The 22,522-nt window shown below is 34.8% G+C and overlaps 1 protein-coding gene across 3 annotated transcripts in view; it reads left to right on the plus strand.

The window, feature by feature from the left end:
• The window catches only part of LOC106639779 (neprilysin-1), a 66,921-nt gene that overhangs the window by 39,197 nt on the left and 5,202 nt on the right, over positions 1–22,522 (plus strand). For all 3 annotated transcript variants that reach the window (XM_089589673.1, XM_089589667.1, XM_089589672.1), the window contains exons 8-10: positions 13,444–13,575; positions 13,793–13,891; positions 13,977–14,146. In XM_089589673.1, the coding sequence (XP_089445799.1) occupies positions 13,444–13,575; positions 13,793–13,891; positions 13,977–14,146 (401 nt within the window). The remainder of the gene's footprint in view (positions 1–13,443; positions 13,576–13,792; positions 13,892–13,976; positions 14,147–22,522) is intronic.

Raw genomic sequence — 22,522 nt, forward strand, 5'->3', positions numbered from 1 at the left:
AGTATAATCATTTACTATGAATCCTCATTTTGCAGTACACAAATCTTTAGGTACTATGAACTCTAGTGACTTGAAAATTTACAAAATAATTTGTTAAAATAAACGATTCAATACTTTAGGGAGATCGTGATTTTATTTTTCATCTAATGAACCTGTTTTAATAATTCTATGAATCAAACAAATGATCCTATGTTACAAAAGACTTTCGTATATCTGCTATTTAGCACAAAAAAAAAAGTATTCGTACTTGTTTATAAATTGATTCCAGAAAGGGTTACCAACTACTTGAGTAAACTTTTATGTACCCTGGGCTCTATCTTTTTCGAAACTTCTTGCCAAGAAAAAAGAACTTGCTTTGCCAGAATCAACAGTAGTAACAAGAAAACACAAAAACTTTAAATTCATACATGTATGATTTCTTCGCCGATTGTGAGAAAAATTGTTTTCCCAACTCCCTAGCCAACAGCTCATTCCTTCCGCAATTCGAACTTACGCAGTTTCGCAGCGACGAGCTACGAAAGTTTGAAGCTGATTTCACAAATACCCAAGAAATGTCATAGAAATGAGAAAAAAGGAAAGGACACTAGATTGAAAGATTCAATTTCCGTAAACCCAAAGTGTTTTTGAGCTCCACGGTAAATTTCATTCCAGCTTGTACTACGGTACCAACGTATTCACATCCTCGAGCACGCAGCTTTCATTTATCCCAAAGTCTCTATTTTATTTCCCCCTCACTGCGCGGGGTTTCCAATTTCCCTTGATATTTTAAGCCAACACCCGCTTTGTGACTCGAGTATTTCAGCAGCAAAACCGAGTAGCCAGCACTCGTCGCGTTGTGGCTTTCTCGAAATCCTGTGTGATTTACACGTGCGATAGTTTCACTTTGATCTTCGCCTACCGTTTGCTTGATTTTCTAAATGTAGTGTACCTGCGTGGGCTCATGGCAGCAAGTGACATGTCAAACATGGACTCCTCGTTGATTACAAGAATTCTAGGATCATTTCATGGTTTTTTTTCATAAATTATTAATTATCGTTACCGATTTTGTCATGGAAGTCTTGGTTAATTGTGTTTTTGTCACCTCACTTCCTCTGTTAAGCTTAAACTGTACGCATACAAAATTCATTTGTTTTAATATTTCAAAGAATCGGTAAATACACCACTTCTGTTGGTTTTGTAGCATCATAGTCTTTTTTTCCTGTAAACTTTTACTAAAAAAATTATCAAAACAAGGTTTATATCTACATCACCGGTGTCAGGATATAAAAGCTCGAAATATATTTATGCGATACTACCACCAGCACGTAAAAGAATAATTATATCCAGTTACAAAAAATCAAGTACCAAATTAATTGAAACAAAAACAAAAACTCTGTGCAGCATTGTGACCTATACCCATGAAAGCTGAAAAACGTTACACTGGCTACTGAAAAAAATTCCTACCGAATCCCTTTGTTCGGGTGAAAAGAGGCGCTAAAATTGGAAGTACTCGTATAAATTTATCGTACGCGGAGCGAGTCTCGAAGTCGCAAGTAACTCATCGTTACAATGTCCTCTCACTACTCTTTTGCGAATTGAAGCAGCGCTACATACCAGTGGCAGTATACCCATGCCATCCGAGCGGCGTGCCGCCCGTAAATTATAAGCGCACATGCGATCGGTGAACTTTAAAATCCACTCGACAGTTGCAATTTGCGAGTTACGGCTTCTTATCATTCATCCGGATCGTGAATCGGCACGAAACTAGAGCAGAGGGACGAGGAGGGTCCCAAAAGTTTTGCTCGTAAAACGCGAGGGATCGAGGGATACGCACGAAAAAAGAAAAAAAAAAAAAAAAAAAAAAAAAAAAAAAATAGTACAGTCAATTTCGATCGGTAGGGTAGTGAGATGAGTCTCGTGCAATCTTCTGGAGATAATCGACTGCAAGGGCCGATATTCGCTCACCAGCCCAGCCACGCGCAATGTAATCAACCATCCGCATTTGTCCGCTCCCTTCCCTTCGGTCCCTTTCTTTGCTTCCAATACTTCCACAAGCTGCAAGATAACTTTTACTACTATTGCTTTTTCCCCACTGTTGTGTACAGTTTCATGGTCACGTGTGTATACATGGCTCGTAAATTTCACTCGCGGTTTCTATTTTTCGTATCGACTTGCGTTCACCGCCCCTTCTCGCTCATTTGTCTTGTTCCCTCTACTCCTCCCCCATTCTCTCTACTTCTGGCTGACTCTCCATCTACTGTTTTCCCTCTTGCATGGGGTGTGTATATGTATATGCACCAAAAGCTTTTGACGTCAAGTCGAAAGGTTAGATGGACGTGCACTGATACATGTTCTTGACCCAGTTACCAGAATGGCTCACCAACCGAATAAGCTCGATCGAAAGATTATCGTTGACGATCTACTTATATCTAACAGCCATTACGTCGCTGAAAAATGTTATTCGTCATTTAAATCGTTTGCATAAGTGCATAAGTATACTCACTGTATAAAATATAAGATGGCATACTTCTGACTGTTAAAATGCCATAGAACGGATTTCTTTTTCTTTTTCGATAATTAGCCCCCTCATAAACCAGTAAATGGGTACTGAAATGTGTCTCATTAGACTATATCACCATATTTGGAAAAAGAATTTTCGAGATTAAAAAATTATTTTAAAATGATGCTTCTAAACTCTGGCTCTGAAAGAAAACACGGGGTACAAATTAGGTGATAAAGAATCGGTTTTATAGATCTTTATTGACAGATATGTAAAGAAAGTAAATTTTACTGGCATAGAAGTACAACTAAGAAAACACTAACTGAAGGACTTGTTAATTCAAAAAGATGCTTAAAAACAGAGAGAGATTGTATGTCAACACAAAAAGTATGAAAAAAACTACTGTTTTAATATCTAAAGACGAAAATCGTAAGAACATTACATAAGTTTTGTCAAGCAATTTACGTTTGTATCACTTTTGCACTTTTTAAAATGTATAGTTGTACCTTAAAAATATATAATTGGAAGTTAAATTACCTTTCTCATTTTTAAGAGCGGGAGTAGGTAATCTTCATTCTGAAGTACTTGCAGTTACCAAATGGATCTAGATGTAGCTTGATTAACGTTGAAACATAAATATCTCACAAGGTATCACTGGGAAAGTAGATAAAAATTTAATCTTAATGCAAAAAGAAATGATCATGTGATTAATTTGAATTTTTTTTATTGGAATAAGTTTAAATAAATCATTTTATATAAATTTAAAATTGGGCACCAATTATTTAAAGTTATGAAAATATGCAACTATAATATTCCGTGACTTTCAAAGCCTAATAGAAAAAATACAAAAATATTTAACAACTAAATATCTTTTATTTGTATCACTTGGTGATTGAAAGAGGCGTTGAAATAGAAATATGAACATGTGAACATACTGACAATAAACTCAATTAATATATTATATCAGCAAAAAACAATGGTTACTCATCAATTATTATTCATGAGAGGAAGACAATAGAAAATACACACCGTAACAATTATTATTCGTCTGAAACATTACGAAACGAGTTTTAATTATTGCACACAATGATACTTGTTAATGAATTCTACTCTAATTTTACGTATGAAAAGCTTACTCACTTCATTGTACAATAAAAAGTAAAAAAGTAGTCTAAATCACCCCTGATGAACAGTGAGGCTCAGTAAGACAGTAAGCAAATATCTCGTGTTTCATGGATATTCCAGCCCATTAGCAAATCGCATTACTCAGCCGATGTAAATTCTCTTCATTTCGTGCGTCAAGGCTGTACATATACGCAAGCAAGTTCTGTAATCAATATTCAGCGAAACAAATACAAACTGCCGAGCGAGACAAACTCCAAAACTCGTTGGGATACTGGCCAGTTTCCTCTCCTTCCCCGACTTGTATCCCATTTCCTGCCCCTTTTTCGCGCGCATGTATCGCATTCATTGGCGAAACGGCTACCGCGGTGCAGCGCAATCGATTCCCACGTCCCAAAGTTAAACAAGTTTTTGCCAGCCAGCAGTTACCTATACGCGCTAATTAAAATCTCGCAGCCGCCTGCGTGCAAGCACTGCCCGATAATCTCTGCGTAAAATAAAAAAAGCCAAAGCAGCTGAAGTGTTGGAGAGAGTATGTACGAGGAAAAAAATCCACCCTCCAAATTGCTGATTCAACCTTTTTAATTTGGTCTCTGGTTAATCAGTAATGCGATAGGTACTTTTATTGCCAACGTTTCAACGTTTTTTTTTGTTTTTAGTAAATGATCACTGTAACTAATAATTTTAAATTAGTGACTTGAAAGAGCACCTGAACTAGATTCACTCGAGACTCAACGACCGAATTTTAATTAATCTAAGAGTAAAAATATGCAGCTACTATATCTAAACGTGTATGTCTAGTGCGTAGTCATTAAAACTGCAAAAGGTAGAAAAAAAAAAAAAAATTAACGACCAAGCGGTGGTGGTATTTCGTGAAAACTTGTTAGCTCCGACTGTTTTTCGATTCCCTCGGGTATAAAGATTTCAGTCGCAGCGAGAGGTATGAATAAAAAAAAAGGCACGAGGTTCGCAATGTGCTTTAAATCCAACTTTGCTCTGACGTGAGAATATATACACGGAGGTATAATTTGGGTTGAGAGAGCTCGTACACTTACAGAACTAATACAGTTCAACGCAATGAGGCTTTCACAGTCCGATGTTTGTGTTGATACAGTTTGACGCACCGCTACTTAAGCTGATGACAATCTCGGAGGCTCACGGCCTGACGATAAATATAGATGTATATATGCATAGATATAGTCAGAGAGAGGGAAAAGGTGTGCAGCGCTATACACTAATGTTGTATACATGTGCATATGTTTGCATTTCTTTTTTCTTACGACGTGCAAAGCATGGGCTCTTACAGCTTAGTACTGCGCCAAACTGTATGAACACAAACATCGTACTGTAGTAGCCTTACAGTTGGTACTGAGTAAATAAGCTTGATGTTGTGTTGGACTATGACTACACAACTTTTGCACTCTCTCAACCCAAATTATACCTCCGTATACGTATATTTTATTTAGGATTGAGTTTGTGGCTCTGATTATTTTTATCCTCGTTAGACAGAGTGTGGTTTTGAACTGTTTGGGCTTCGTTGGATTTTGCTAAGAGTCACTTTTTTTTTGTTTTGTTGACTTTTTGCCAGTACCGAAAGTTTTGATTAAATCCATTAAAGTGAAACATTTTTTTGACACGTATGGATACCGATTCAATCATTTGCCTGAAGGAAAATTCTGTTTATTTTAACTACTGTAACGAAAATAATACCACACATATATTCAGACATACGCATGGGAACGTCTATGTAATGAGCAATAAATGAATCTGCATCAATATCAAGCACAAAGTATCCATCACAAAGTAAATAAATAAAACTGCAAATTAGATACATTGACGAAACCCTTTGAGCTTTATTTCAAGTTGAATGAAGACTTAGAAGCTGTCGCAGATCACTTTTGATCATAGCCCTAATCAAAGAAGATTGTTGGACAAGTCAATGAATCAATAAAAAGAGGTGAAAAATTGTAGAAAGGGAGAGAAAATGCTGCGATAGAAGTAGGTGTTGAATGAGTAGGGAGGCAAGCAGGGGATAAAGTATCATCGGACCAAGAAAAGAGTGGAGGAGGGAGGAACTTTAGCCGTTGGAACTTTTTCAAAGTTTCGCGAAGGCGTGCCATTCAAGGGCCATTTCTTTATTTATACTTATCTTTGTCTGGCGGGCCATGAATAAAGGCTTTTTCTATTTATCCCCGGAGCCACTACGGAAAATTACTATGCGGAACGGTAACTCTTCCTGGGATTTCGCCTACTCTTTGTTAATGAATTTCCGTACTGGCTCTCTTCGGGTCGGGCCATTGTGTAAAAGTGCCACTTGAAGTGAAAGAAGCTGTCTTGTTTTTGTTTCGTCGTGAATTACGTCGCCGACGAAGTTTAAAACCCGATAGATTAGCTTGAAATCTATTTATCAATTTTTATTGGCAAACATATATATATAGTATCTGATCAAAGGTTTGAGGTAAAGGTGTTAAAATTTTCCTAATAAAAGTTTGACAAACACTACATTCTTCTTTTGAATCGTTGAACCAACATAAATACTCTTATAAATTTTGAATGAAAATAAGACTGATATTCTACTTGTAGCAATGTAATCATCGGGCAACACCAATCGTAGTAATTATTTGCACTATAAGTTCAGGTTCTTAGTTAAACTGTGAAGTTTTGTCGAGACCCCAAAAATTACCCAAAAGTGGCTTAATGATACAAGTAACGGGCAAATAAAATGCTAATGGACCAGACCCAACTAGCCATTTCTTCTGGAGCGGAGAAACAGTTGTAGGTAGTTATCGCGCTTGCTGCTTTGCATTTTAAGACGACAACTTTGCTACGATGTTCCTTCCACTTTTACACTCCGAATATTTTTCGTCAATACTGTACTACTAACTGTTTAAAGTACTTCCTTCCAAAAAACTTTGGTCACCATTTCATGTTTTTACAACCTCGATTAAAAATTTCAGAAGCTTATATTTACATGTTAAAATATTTTATGTAAAATCATAATAAAAAGAAAAATTAATATAATATGAAACGCAAAAAAAACGTGTTTTTAACAAGTTTTTACATTCATTTTCAAAAGACAGATAAAATAATAGATAATAAATTTCAGAAAACTGTTTTTTTGCCAATTTGTTTGTATTTCTCGTGAATTTATCTTTGACTACTAGATTTCACTAAATTTTTTAAATATCATTTTGTGCAAAAAGTTTACTACTTAAAAAAAATACAATTCTTTTTTTTTAAGAGAGAACCTTTTCTTATATGAAATATCAAATCGTTTGATTTCATATAATTAGTTGACCTTTGTCATATCGTATTTAGTTTGTGAAAGAGATATCCTAATTATATTTTTCTTATAATAATAAACGATCGAAAACATTAGTTAACGAGGAAATATTGTTCGCTGCTTGAAATCGGCTGATTAATCTACTAATCTTAAAATCGTATGAATCAAATGTAAATGATAATCTTTTGTGCTTTTTACCATTTTATGACATTTTCCTGAAAAACCACTGTTTTTGAGACACTTTTGAAACTCCAAATGGCAGTCAACCAAAACCACTGAAAAAAATACTTACTCTTGATTTGCATGATTAGCCAATGAGATGCCAAAGAAAGTTTAAATTCCAAAGATGTTCCAGCTGGAATAATTTATTCAAATAATATGTACATTTATTCGTGGACCGGCAATCAGCATCAGTACGTAAGGATTATTCCACTCCTTGAATACACACATTTTAAGGCCAATTTTTTCAACCACTGGTCTAGCGTTGTATAATATTGCCTCTTCCAAATATGCAGATATTTGGCACCAGTATAGGGTTATGACAGATGAGCATATGCGGAGCACACACGTACTCGTGATTCTGGCCGAGTAACTGTCCTTCCCTCGTTTTGCTCTCGCGCCAACGAGTCCAAGAGTTTCTGCCAAGATCTTCGCTGCTGCACTTTGCCTTACGCAGTACAGGGGCAGAACGACGGGCCATAATTTACGTTTTATGTCCGGCTTGCTCATATCCTTGCTTCGCGCGCTGGAACGTCTCTCCCTTTTCCTTCCTGGTCGCTCTACTATCACGCGACCTTTATCCGCTCCTTCCCGTCCTCTTTATCTTTTTCTCTATCGATTTTTACATTTGCTTCTATACATTTTGCTCGAAACTGGACTCCAAACGTGTAAGAACTTTTTTTTCAATAAAAAATGGTCCCTCTACTCGAACATGTGATTTAATATCATAAAAATAACGGTCTTCATCGGTTGATATGATTATTAGTATGATAATCACTTTTAAATTAGTCAGTACAATCATAATTAACTTTAAAAATAATTAATTTCTCTAAGAAATTTTTATTGTAAAAATTAAACTTGAATTATATGTAATATGATCAGGGATATTTGTGCGTTGAATTCCAGTACCAAGAACTCTCAGCTGGTACCAATCGAAAATTCGTTTTACAGTTTTTCCATATCCCGATGGGATCGTTTGTATCTTATAGAGCCAAAGATTTCATACTAAATTTTCGATTTGGGTGCACCTGGTAAGTCTGATTTCCTTGTAAAATTATGGTGACATTGGATATGGCTTATTATCATCTTTACAAATTTATCAATTTTGTTAACGTAACAACAACATTAGTACACTTGTTCCAAGACTTGGTTAAAAAAAATGTATTTTTTATCTCAGGTCTTACGTTTACCGTTTTTTGTAGGAAAATGTCTTCATCCTGTATGGCTGTTCTCGATTTTTGTAAAAGAGCATGCATGGAATTTAGAATTTAATTCGTATACTTTTTACTAATTGTATTCATCAGAAGATAGATCATCCGTAATTAAAGAATCTACATGTACCTTGTGTATCAACATATCAACCGATCACTTTAATTACAGTCGTAAATTGTCAGCGAACATTTAAAACTTTTTTAATCCTTCCAACCGCGTTTATTCTTTTTTAAAGACACTTTACCTCATTGAGCTCAGAGATTAACAATTAAATCGGATTAAGGAGCTCGTTCACGTCAAAAGACCGAGACCCTCGTACAAAGGGCAGATTTTTACGAGTTTCCCCGGAACGTCGTTTTTAACGAGCACCGCGAAGTACAGAGCAAGCGCATGGCTATGAAATGCAAATATAAATTATACATTCTATACTCTTGCTGTATAGCCAAGTGCTGCTCCACTAAACTTAAAGCAAATTTTAAGCCACAGTGGTATATTACTGCCGATTAAAGTGCGCCAGTTCGTAGGCATTAGAGGCATTACGAGGTACCGTTACGAGATTTACACTTTTTGCTAGGCACAAGGCTGATCGTTAAATCATTATAGTTTAGGGTCCATAAATTTGAGCTGTAATATTTTACATGTTATTAAGCAATCAGCTCCAGATTATGCACAATTTAGTTCTGTACTTATTTTTACCTCATGAAAGTTCAATAGATCATTTTTATAAATCACTAAATAAGGGATCCCTTTACTTGTTCCAGACGTTTTGTTAATCAATTTTAGGCATATGAAAACAGCTCTCGTGAACTTTAAAAGATATCTTATTAGAAAGTATTTCGAATTCAAATCGTAAATCACTTATTAGATGAAAAGATTAAACATTAGCAATGATACTTTTATACAACTACACTTGCAGGTGTGACTGCACTGATAATAATTAAGTTTTATAATAATTTGGTTAAAAAAATATTGAGATATTTTTTTTAAATGTTTGAAAGTTAAAATATCACCATTTTTCGGTTCACGAAAGTATAAGAGTAACAATTTCTTGTTCTCGACGCGTTTGAATTTCGCACGGTAATTTTTGCATTTGCAGATAATCCCGCGCAAACCAGCTTAAGCGTCCCTTTTATATTATTCAACTATGAGCGAGCAAACAGCCGATTTGTCTGCGCACGTGTACAGCTTAGCTTCCCCAATGATTCGGTTGTATACACGCTAATTGCAGATGTCCTGCAGCTGCCACCCCCCCCCCCTTTTCTTCTCTCCTTGCTAAAACCCTGCCTTGCGTGTACCCCTCAGTTATTTATGTGCAACGTGTATTCGTATTTCGTACTTATATACAGTCATACACAAGAAACCAGGAGAGCTTGGAAGCAAATTGATGGAGTAGCGAGTTTGCGCGTGTGCGTGCCACTCAACAGGATGAGGCAAGAGGGTACAAGAGGGGGAATGAAAATACGCGAGTGACGTTGTTTTGATAACCCTTGGGTAAATATTTGTCGGAAGGTAACAGGATTTTTCTTTCTCTATTCGATACTTTGATTGAGTGGAATTATTTGAGTCTGTTGGTATAATAGATTTCCATTGTTTTGTCGATTTAACGAGGGAAAATTGAAAAGTACTTTTATTTCACCAGTTTTTATGATGTCAAAAGTTATTTTTAAAATGAATTTACTTTTACGTAAAAAATTGTACAATTTTTTTTGGAAAACATACCTTTAGTACGTGTTTAGTGCAACTGACTTTTCGTTTAATGAAAGAATTGTATGTATTACAAAAAATGTTTAAAAAAATCTAGTAATCAAACATAGATTGTTTGGCACGTATGTCAACATAAATAGTCTTGGATACTTTAATTTGTATTGCATATCGTTGCACTTGTGGAATGAATTCAGCGTATAAGATACGCAATAAAACAGAGATAAAGTAAATAAGATGAACGCAGGAGGCATCATACCAAAATATGGGTTATTTTATTTTATTCTTTTTTTTTATTTAAATGAGCCATTTTAGGGTATTTTTCCTTTTTCTAGTGAAGACTCGTTGAAACTAGAGCTATGATCATATTTAAGTAATACATATCCTATAATGTAGTACCTACAGCACAAATGATGGATGATTGTAAAAATAAAGACCATAATTTGTATACACCATATTTTCCACCTGATGGTTTGAAATAGTAATACTTTTCGTTGAAAAATTATAAAGATGTTTTTATTAGGAACTTTTGAAAAGTTATGTTGTTACCTAGTATTTTAGAAAGCTAATCTTCTTCACCTGGTAAAAAGAGTATGTTCTTCGTTAAGAAACTTGAAAAGTATGATCATTATCCAAGATTTCGCTATAATCTCTATAAATGTCACCTGCTTTTATGTCGCATTAAAATTTTTTATTTTTTTTACAGCCCATATCACAATAACTGTAAGCTCATTATATAGTTTAAAAAGTGCAAAATTTTAACGTTTATTATCTTATGTTTATTGAGCAGTTGATAAGTGGTAGTGAAATGGTAAAACGCTTGCTTGATATTTTCAAGAACCCGAGAAAATAAACTATTCATCACTAATAGTTTAAAAAAAGAAACAAATAAACAAAAAAAATTAAAAACTCATATTTTCTAAGCAAAAATCATCCAGATAAACTTTTTGGTTTGTCAAAACGTTTGATTTTGCACAGAGCAAGTACACTTATTTTGAAATTAATAACTTACTAATTTATTGGTTATTATATGTGCAAGCTAAAAACTTTGCCTAATATACAAATGACGGGGTAGAGATCAATACTCGGTCCTCAGACCACTTGATCACAAGTTCTCCCCAGTATACCGTATGACTGACATAAACGAATATAGTTTAAAAAAATTGTGTACAATTGTGTACATGATTTTTAAACATCAAATTTTTATTATTTAGCCTTAATTTTTTTCTAAATGAATTAATGTGCAATTAACTGAAAACTAAATATTAATTTAATTATTAATGAGATTTTAAGTTACAACTTGTAGTTCTTAAAAATCTGTTTTAAATTTAATTCGACTAACATACAGTCTGTTGTAACTTTGAATGATATTGAAAATAATTTCTTTCCTTATTTAATAATTAAAATCATTCAACAAGAGTAAACGTTTTTCAGACGTGTACAAATTATTAATTATACTAAAGTTTTCTAAATCATAAATTTTTTTTTTTTTAGATATGAATAAGAAAAGACATACTCTTTAATTTCATATTTATTTATTACTTATAGTCTTATTATTACATATAGCTATTTTAGGAATATTGCATTCTAATTAAAAATTTTTTATTTTCAGCATTAATGAGAAACAAAAAACAAAGTTTAATTCTCCAATTTGAATAAGCGACTTTTTAATTTTTTGCATGAGATTTAAATTCTATCTATTCCTATTATACAATTCATACATTTTATGATAATATTCAATGTTTTTTTTCTTCACTGAAAGTTGTGCGTTTTTAAATTTTCTTTCATATTTTCAGTGTTGTCTAAATTTTTTGGACTCTTGGCTTTTTATAGTAATTTTATATTCTAATTAAAATAATGGGAATAAAAGCATCTCAAAAAAAAAAAAAAAAAAACAAAGTCTATTTGTTTTCTTGAAACAAAAATGACTATATATGAGAAACAAAAACCAGAAAGTGAAAAATCACCACCGAATCAAATGTTTCCCTAAGTATCGCAAGGAAACTCTGCACCCCATAAATCACTCAGTTCGTTCTCTTGCGTTTGTCCCGTCTGCCGGATCGTAGGTGTGCGCCAAAACAATTCAAACAAAATTTATGGTGCAGTACGTCCAACTGTACTATTTCTGTTTTCCAACTTTTTTGAGCCAAATGTCACACCAACTGTCTTTCAATATTTATTCCACTAATGGATTTGGTATACATGAAGCTCGTGCTTGTACTCTCACCCCGTGTTATACAGATATCGCAAGCTTGTGGTGCTGTAAGAGATGGTGCGGATATTGGTTTAGTTAGCATAGCTTGCATACAGAGCTTTTTCATCTTGACCGAGCCTTGAAAATCCTCTTTGAAGAGTTGAAGAGGGACAGAGTTATCCCAGTTTACCAAGTTTTAAAACTCAGTACTTTGCAGACGTAATTGCACAACCGTGTAGGAGTAGTACTTAACGATAATTCAAGCAGCATCGTTACGAAAGATTTTTGCTCGATGCAACTGATTTTTTGTCATTCATATGTGCTTACAAGATAGGAAGGCTGACTACGCACCAAAAAAGCAGTACTTAATGTAGATTGAAGAAATATCATCTTCAAGAGTTTTGGAGGTCTGTTAAGAAAGTTTTCCCTGCATGTGAATATTATTCTATGAAGTTCTGATCTTTTTAACTTTAATTCATTTTAACTGATTATTATGAACATAATAAGTTGATATGCATGTGCAGAAAAATTGTTTAGTTTTTTTTTCTCGCAAACAGATATTCTTGGTAGTACCTCTAAATTTTATCTATTTCGTACTATAAATTTTTTTTTAATATTCGTAGTAGTGATGATAAATTCACAACAATGATTTATTATACTATAAAACCTAGAATTTTTTAAGTGCAATAATAGGGAAAATAGATATTTAAAAATAAATTATCTTTAATAATTAAAATACCTATACTTATATTCTATCTTCGATTCGAATTTCATAAAACTCTTTAAGTACCTCCACTGTACGATCGATGGTTCCACTCAATCATAAACCTTAACGATAGCAATTCACTGTCTCATCAAGTTTATAATCTACTTAATAAGTATTCGATCCTTTGATGAAGTATCTCCTTTCATTATGTACAAACGGAGTCTTCTGAGGAAAGCCTCAGGGACAGGAAATTTGTGTGTTACGTAACAACTTCTAGTTTCGTAAATAAAGTCAAATGAATTAGCTCACGGTCCTTAGGGAGGAATTTGGATCTTCTACAAGGCGCATTGCCAAAAAAATAGAAAAAAAATATGCTGTACGAAATAAAGGGTTCTTGGCCAACACTAGTTTCTCGGGCGTTTTTCCAAGCATGAAGCATCGCCTTTATCGCCCGACTCGTGCTACTTATTTTTCTTCCTTCGTTCGTTTTTTTTTTTTTTTTTTTTTTTCCCCTCATCGTGTTGCAGAATAGCCGAGAGGAGAAGCGCTCCGACAAAATACAGAAGATCATTCAAGGGCTGATACCCAGTGACATGGAACCGAAGGAGAGATCGTCGGAGGCCGATAAACTGCTTCAATTCTGCCTGGCTCTCAACAAGGTAAGAATCACAAAAATTAACGTGAATGAGAATTACAATTTCGATATATAAACTATTCGATTATTAACTGATACATAAACTTTAGGCTGATACATAAATTATACTGATATATACATTTTACGCCAACTCGCGTATTTTGTGATAAATTTCAGTCCATCGGTATTTACATGTTTTACTGTTTATAATGATAATCGTGGACCTCTTTTTCTTTGCATAGATATACCCCAGACACAAGGACATTTACAACTGGATCGACATCGATCAACGTATCTACGTACCATACAATCTTTCGTACTTGCAAGAGAGTTTCGGTTATGTGAGTAAAAAAATCTTAGTTCACCGGCTTGAATAACTGGGATTTAATTTGATCATTAATTTGAATGACGTCATACCTTGGTTAGATAAGGTGGGGAATGCTGCTAAATTTGACCCTGGATAACGCTACTGCCGATCTGTACAATCACGATCGTTATCGTGAATACTTCAACGACGATCAGCCTGCCTACGTCTACGTGACCGCTCCTCATTACTTTCGCAGTCTCGGCAAACTTTTGAATCGCTTCTCCAAACGGTATGTTGATTTTTACCTTTAACATTTTATAGATTAAAACTGTACATGCTTGGAAAATGCGATGTAAAAAGGATTCACCAAACAAGAAATTTCCTTGTTATATATATGCTAGGTAATAAGATTCGTTAAAATGCGATGGACAATATTTGATGGCACAAATTGAAAGTATGTTGTACAAGTAGTAATGATTGCAATGTAAGCACGAGGTTAATGTCGATCGATAGATTATCGTGATTAAATGTGAGTGGAAGAGAAAGAATTGGAGTCAGATTTAGGTGTGTTACAATAAGTAGAGAAAACTTATCGTGTATAAGTTAGAGACATAATGACATTTCGTACCTGACTGAGAGGGAAAACCATGCCATGTTGAATCATTTCTACAAAAATTTGTCAATAATCTAAACAATATTATAAGTTTAGATACTGACATTAGTTGTGTTTTGATATTTTACCGTGATTAGGTGTGAATATGCTTGCTCTGCGCTGTAATTTATAAAAGTATAAGAGGACACATTGAATGCTACTTTGTACTTTCAGCGTTGTACGGTTAAATATCGTAGGCTTATAGTGAAAAGCTTCCCAAAGTTCAATTTTTTTTCTGATAAGGTACACCAATATTGTATTAATAAAATTATTCCTGATCATCATTAGTTGAATATATTGCTGCCGTCCCGGGAAAAAAAGGCGTATGTGCCATAAGAAAAACATTACACTTACGCTTTTTTCACCTGAGACGGTAAATCACTCCCTTTGAAAATCATGACCAGTTTCCGTTATTGGTACGACATCCCCGGGACAAGAAAATATCGCGAGTAAATTTTAAATCCAGTAAAGTTTTTTGTGATCATTACTGTTAGATGTGCATGTTACTGATGTTGTATTTTGAAAATCGACACTTGCATATACTTTCAGTAAAAATAAAACGTCGTATAAAAATTATCATTGACGTTTATAAACGAAATCAAACTCTTGATTCTAGAAAATAAGAATAATTGTGTTTACAATTGTCTTGCCAATCAACCTACCAAAAAATTTAAATATTTTTTATAAAAAAAAAAAAAAAAAGTTAAAATCTAAAGTTAGTTCATGTTTATCAATGCCACTAGAAATGAATACTCAATTGAACTGAAAATCAATTCATAGTTTTATTTTTTAGTTTTATTTAGGTTTGCCTGGGAGCTTTTTAGCAGCCAAGCATGCAGAACAAGCGACTTCGCGAATCTCATAAATATAAAGTTGATTCGAGCACCTCCGGCAGATTTTGCAAACCGACTGCATTACCTTAGGTTTCGTATTAATTTTACTTTCTTTCCTGTTTTTTTTGTCTTTTTTTATGCGTTCCTCTTCATGCTGCTCTAAAGCTTATTTTATTGGTGTTTTGTTAGGTGTTTAATAAAGCTCTCAAGGGATCAGAGGATAATGTTCATTACAAAAATATGTAACTTGGATGTTAAAGATGAAAAAAAATAATGGTAATTAATTACCTGTTTTTATTTAAAATTCATGTACGAAGTCTTGTGATAAGTGTCATGATTTTTAGTTATGTTTATCTTTTCTTTAGCTTAACGAAAAAAATAAGTTAAAACAAATAGTCTCCTCTATAATCTCCTAGTATGACGGCTCATGATTTTAGAACTAAAGGATAAAGTTAAAATATTACCAATCATTTAAATTTTTTCTTTATAAGTACTCAGAAAAAATAAGACCTCCTTAATTTATTAGCTTCTTTAAAATTCGAGTTTGGTACTACAGTCAACATTTAGTCTGTTGTGTACCGTTTTATGTACTTTACTGTTATTGTGGTTCTTTGCAACATAAGCAAGGGTGTTATATCCTGACGTGCATTTACTATTTTTAACCATTTTTTGAGCCCCTTAAAAAATTTCTTGTACGTGCCAGATTTCTGAATACCGAAGCACGTATAACATTCTGCACCCACCACCGAATGGAAATAAATATTTCTCAGATCGCACGTTTGCATTGGCATTACGCATGCAATATGGTACATTCTTTACTAATTTCTGAAGTATTTTTCTACGTGATTGCTTTCATATAATGCCAAGTTACTGTATTGAAGTCTATGTTACTATTTATGAGTTTTCTCATGTTACCATAAGCCTTTTGATGTCAGTATTAAATCCTAAATTTTTTGTTTTTGTGTTTTTGTTTTAGTACTTGTATGACCGTCTGTTTGTTTGCATATCTTACTCTGCATATTCACTTTAATGTCATTAAATGTAATATCTTTTGTTTCTTCAAATTATCATGACAAAGTTGTTGTCTGATTATCATTAAATCTCTTCTTTTATGGCTCGTTGTCTCTGAATTTCTGAATCTCGGTGTTTGTATCTTAATTTCTCATTATGCTATTTGTGTTGTTTATTTCATAGTCTCATATCTACTGTGAATATAAATCTTTATTTCTCAGTATGACGTTTCAGCCTTAAAGATCCAGATCTTTGTTTCTATGACTTTACATAAACACATTTACCTTTGCGACTCTATCTTTAGCCATTTGTCACTGCATATTTGTTTATTGGTATGTGTCTCTAAAAAACAAAACTGTGATTATTTATCTATGTATATAATGTATATTTTGTTTCTGATTTTTTTATATCACAACTGTTAATTAAGGAGTATGTTTTTTGAGTCTTTGTCTTCGTCTCTGGAACACTTCTATATTTTTTCACTTATTAAGTAATGATTCTGGATTTTTGTCTTAATTATACCCATATACACCCCATACTACCCACATATTTTTCACGCTTTCGCTTTTATAGCGTTGGCACTGACTCAAAACAAGTCCACATTAGCTCCTTTCTCTACGGTTCTGTGATGAAATTTTGCTTTCATAAAATAATGTTTAATAATATTATTTTAGACTCCCAACTGATAACATAATTTCCTAAGTTCAACTAATGAGGTAACTTTTACATGGGGCCGCAGGCGTTTCCTTTTTGACTGTAATTTCTCTGAAAGAAAGAAAAAATAATGGACAAAAAAATTGTTTTAAATATGAAAAAATAAAAATGTACACATGAAATAGTTATGAAATTTAATGATGTTTTTAATTATTCAATAATCTCCAGCTGTCAGAAAAATTCAACCTTTCATTTAAGCTAGATTATTTATTTAGTTTAAATTTTCCAAAGAAAAGATTTATGGAGACGATCAGGTTCGGAGGAGAGGCGCAAGCTCGAAAAGTTTATCTTTTATTTGCAATTGATTCTTCCAGCTCGATTTTCTCTTCCGTAATGACTAAGCTGTCGTAAATCTCAACGAACCTTATTTATATCCAGCTTTACATTCAAGGTGGTAATACGAGATAGTTCGTCTCTGGTTGAAGAAAAATCGTTAAAATACGATAACACCCAATAATTTGATGAATCAGAGCCATGTATCTCAACCCTGGCAGATTTATTTAAAACATATTTTATTCCCCTTCTTGGAGAGCAATAATATTAGATGACTAGCAAAAAACTCATTTTTTCAAGTTCTTATCATAGTTTTTTTAAAACAGGATTCTCATAAGAAAATCACATTTAGGTATTAAAAAATTAAGTACTTTGGAGAAGAGGTCAAAACTCAAGTGTGTATTGTTGTTATAAAGATTTTTAAGTAAGAAAGAAAAAATGTAAAAATCCTGTACAACAAAGCAGGAAATATGAGAAAGAGAGGGAGAAAAAAAGAAAAAAGAAAAAAAAAAGAAAGAAAACTTACTCAATGTAAACTTGAGATCTAGCTTGTGGACGTTTTTAATAAAAGTTTCCACACCTAACGCGTCTAAAGTATGTTATACGCGTTTAGTCGCTTTTGTTTTGAAATTAAAAAGAAATTCCATTAAATTTAAATAACTTTGCGAGAAAAAAGTATGCATAGAATATGTTTATCATGTATGAAAACTGCATAAGCTTTAAAGTTAGGTATCAGATTAGTAATAAGCAGAGAATCTATATTTAAAATTGGTATTTCTTAATTTACAATCTCCACTGCAGTAAAGAATTTGTAGGAAAAATTCTGTAAAAAAAATAGTTCAAATTTAATCACATTTTACATATCTTTTTTCCAAAGGATATGCCATCCGCATCAAATTTTATTCTTAATAATGGATAAATTTTTACGAGGTTGAGTAAAAAGAGTGGAAATATAAAAAATTATGTTTGTTGGGTTAAGGATAAACCAATAGTATCTAGAGATTAGAGTTTCAGCATAAAAAAAGCGTAACTTGAAAGCTTCAAAAAATGAAAAAAACAAGAATTTTTTTCCTAGCATTGCCATATTACTTAGAATTAATATATTTCAGCATATACTTACTTATGATTAATATTAGCGTATTACCAAGTGGACGTCATATACACAGTAAAAATGGAACAGCAGCATATTAGTTGATTTCACATGAACTGATGACATTGATAATACATTAATGACGATTTTAGCGCCTAATGTGACTAAATGAGCATTTATTTGTCAAAAAACTACATTTCATTCGGAACAGTAGCCAAAAAAAATGCCGCATGACAAGCTTTTCGGAACGACATTTTGCAATTTTGTCGAACGCATAATCCTTTAACCTGTCCACATAACTCTCTCTCCATCATCGCCCCTATAAATTAGTATATTTCGATGAAAAAGTGCAAAAAAGCTCTTGACGCATAAATCTAAAAAAATCACGCACGCACACACACACACACACACACACACACTCCTACCCACGGGTCCATCCACATCCTCCTCCAGTAAAGTCCAATAAATCTTCCCCACACGTAGTAGCAGCAGCAGCACAGATCAAGCACTGGTGTTCCGACGGACGGGGGTCAAATGATGCTCTCCGCCCTCCGAATAAAGCAAAGCCATTCCATGTTCACGTGCGACCAGAGGCCCCGGAATTTCAGCTCAAATTTCCAGTCACGGATGGGCTAATTGAAATCAACAATCGCTCCCTGCTCATTACGCGTTTGGATCGCTGTCTCCCTTTTGCAAGCTCGCATTAATCACTTGGTGAGCCAGGAAAAGAGAGAGAGAGGCGTCGCGAGACCGACTAATTTGCCCGAGAGCGCCAGTCAGTCGGACGCTCCGCGCCTCACATTTTTTCGCACTCGCTCCGTGTAACTTTATTAAACGCTCGCTTGCCAGGTCAATCGGGCTTGTTGACGCTGTACACTCAACCTGGATTATTGCGCGTTTGAAAAAAATTCATCACCACAACGTTAATGAGCATTTGGGAGATTAATGAATCCATTTAACAGCAACCACTATTCAAGAGAGTAATACGATCACCACTTGGATTTAAAAAAGGCCCATAGTTTCCTAAAGTCTTCCAAATGCCTACCATCAAAGTCTTGAAGTAATTTTTAATTTATTTGAAGTCACATACAGTCTTTAAAAGTCTACAAGAGTTTACGTGAAACGAAAGAGATTTAGGATTTTTTATCGGGACTTTTAAGTGTGCGGCCTCCCGAGTATTTGTAAAAATTCAGAGGGCGTAAGGAAAGTTAAAAATATTTTCATTCTTTGGTGTACAAAAATTTAAGAACAAATAATACGAGATCCAAAGAATATTCTACGTACTTGAAAATATACCAGTTCAGAGCTTGTGAGATTCACTACTATTCGCATGTCTGACATTTAGGACAGATTGCACGCTTGACTACCTGTACGTTCCAAGAGTTCTGTCTTAACCAGATCCATCGAGTCGAACAATTTGGTACGGAAAAGAAAATTGACACACGAAAGATGAACAGAACAAGAATTACGTTTTGTACTGTACATTCTCCTTTGGCCAATGGTTTCAGAAAAAAATTGTTTCATTTTGTAAGGATGGCTAAACCCTGTAACTGTACGCGTTCCAAAAATGTATTTTTCTACTTTGGGCGTTCACTACTCTCTTACAGCTTACAGGTTTTTATTTTGATCTGTCCAATTGCAAAGGATCGCCTCTGCTGCAAAAATCCGTAAACACCAAAACCAAATAAAAAATTGAAGCATCCAGTTGTTTTCAAAAAACACGGGGGAGCTAGAACAAACGTCAAAAGCAGAGAACCCGCGGTGGCTAAAATTTCACTCCACCAGTGAAAATTCACCGATCAGCCTTTCTAGAGCGACGTATCCTCAATAATGAAAATAATATCTCGATCATCCTCGCGTAAAACGCACCATAGAACGTAACATACGTCGTTTCGCTTCGTCAAAGGGGGGGAAAAAAATCCAATAAAAGCACAAAGTGCCCGCTCCTCTATACCATGTGAATCGCTCGACTCCCCAGACTCGTCGGATGATATTTCCATATCCATCTGTGTGTACCTACGTACGGAAGATAGTCGCTCGCTAATTGAAGACGGCAAATTCCCGGTGACTCTGGAATTGCGATTTCGCTCGTTGCAACGTTATACCCACACACATCGACTACACTACGCGTATGCTCATCCATGACGCTTCAGCACTTCCTCTCCACTTTGTGCACAGGATGTGTCAAGTGTGCACACGCCTTTTGTCGTTTTAGATTATCGACTAGTGCATGAATCGCCCTATAGAACGAATCGGATGCTCTTGGAGTTGCCAAGTTTTTTTAACGAGTGCAAGATACCTTGGCACTGTCGATCACTCACTTCGCATCCATAGTGCGTAGCGCGCAGTTTTTGTTTCGACACAGCGAAACCGTATACAGCTATTGTTTGTAACCTCGGTCCTGTGGGGGTTTTCCTTTTTACGCGCAACGGCGTAAACTTTTTTATTGTTTTAAATTGAAAACGCTGACCTACATTCAATCGACAGTTTTTTTTTTTTTTTTTTTTTTTCCCACGCACGTACAAACAAAACACACGTCGTTTCGAAGGGATGAAGTTTCATAACGAATTTACATACAAAGCCACCATCTCCGTGAATGTCTATTCACTTACCAACGGGAGGTGCCCGTGTATTTTCGTCCCGGGGATCCAGGTCAGATGCTTACTCATTTATGAAAATTTATAGCGCTCAAATAGCTTGTACGATCAATTGAAGTTCTCTGACGCTCGTGTGTGTGCACGTGTGATATATATATATACAAACGGATCAAACGTCGCGTCGAGAGTTGTTGCTGCAGTATGGGTTGAATATTTTGCGATGTGAAAAAACGGGGTTGAGTACTTGCTCGCTCTCTTACCCCCCCCCCTTTTTTTTTGTCCACTCCGATAAATGAGTTTATGTTTGTTTTTCTCGTAATCCGCGCGTACAAACGTGGGCATATTATTGATTTTTTCTTTCTCCTGCACGTACACAAGATGCTACTGCCCCCGAAATGGAGTAGTTAAAAAGTGTGCGAGAGAATCAGCTATTCGTTTCGAGTCGGTCAGGCGCTCGTATGATTGCCAACAAACTTTCGTTCGGCAAGTCACAACCTAAAAACTTGGAGAAGCCCGCCAGTCTGACAACAAAAACCAAAAAAAATAAAGCAAAAAGTATTATATCTCGTTTATGGTTAAAAAAAAGCGTGTGAGAAACATTGACCGACGGGCGAACGAGAGGGGGCGATAAGAAATATTTTCGGAAAACGGATACCGCAGAGTTTTGAGATGCGTTTACATTATTATACATTGTGTGTGTGGGGGTGGGTGAACAAACCGAAGCTGACCGATTATACCTTGGACGTGAAAGAATGAAGAAAAAAACTTTAGAGGTAGTCGTACTATGTGCGCACACGGGAGGATAGGACAAGAAGCAAGGGAAGTCAGCGAAGGAGGAGAGTGTGTGCGGAGCGGCTCGCTGTTATTTTATTTTTCGGGGACTCGTCCCACTGGCGCCGGAATGTCCGATGCACAAACGTGTACTCTTTTGTTTGCCCCCCTCCCAATTTTTTTGTAATTTCTCTCTATATTTATTTTTCTCCGTTTTTAATCAATAAGTTGGCAACTCTTGCCGTTGACTGGCCAAACGTCATGCGATTCCGTCCACGATGCTTGTCAGTTAGTTAACAACAATAGCACTTACTTTGATGGTTAGGGGCACGTTCACAAAGCTAGAAAAATATTTGTACGGTGATAGACTCACCTATTAAAAAAATCCTACTGCTATAATTAGTTTACTTTTCACATACACACCTGCATACACTCGATCTGGAGAAAGAGGGAGGTGACTTAACGGGTCAGTTCTGTATTTACTGACCTAATTTTATTTACTCGCCATGTTTCCTCTTCTTGAAGATTCGAGTGAAAATAATTAACCTTAAAAAAACTCAACGACACTGTGGTTTAACTTCAAAGCTGCAGTATACGAGAAGTTGACCTGATCAGTCCCTGGACCATCATGTCTGCTCATATAAATCTGAAATAATGCACAAATAGGTTAAGTTATTCATGTGATATAATTTTTAACATCTTTAGGTACTATTGCTCCAATACG

Source organism: Copidosoma floridanum, unplaced genomic scaffold (assembly GCF_036245765.1).
Source record: "Copidosoma floridanum isolate Cflo_tuat_1 unplaced genomic scaffold, Cflo_Japanese_pri ptg000001l, whole genome shotgun sequence".
NCBI classification, from domain to species: domain Eukaryota; kingdom Metazoa; phylum Arthropoda; class Insecta; order Hymenoptera; family Encyrtidae; genus Copidosoma; species Copidosoma floridanum.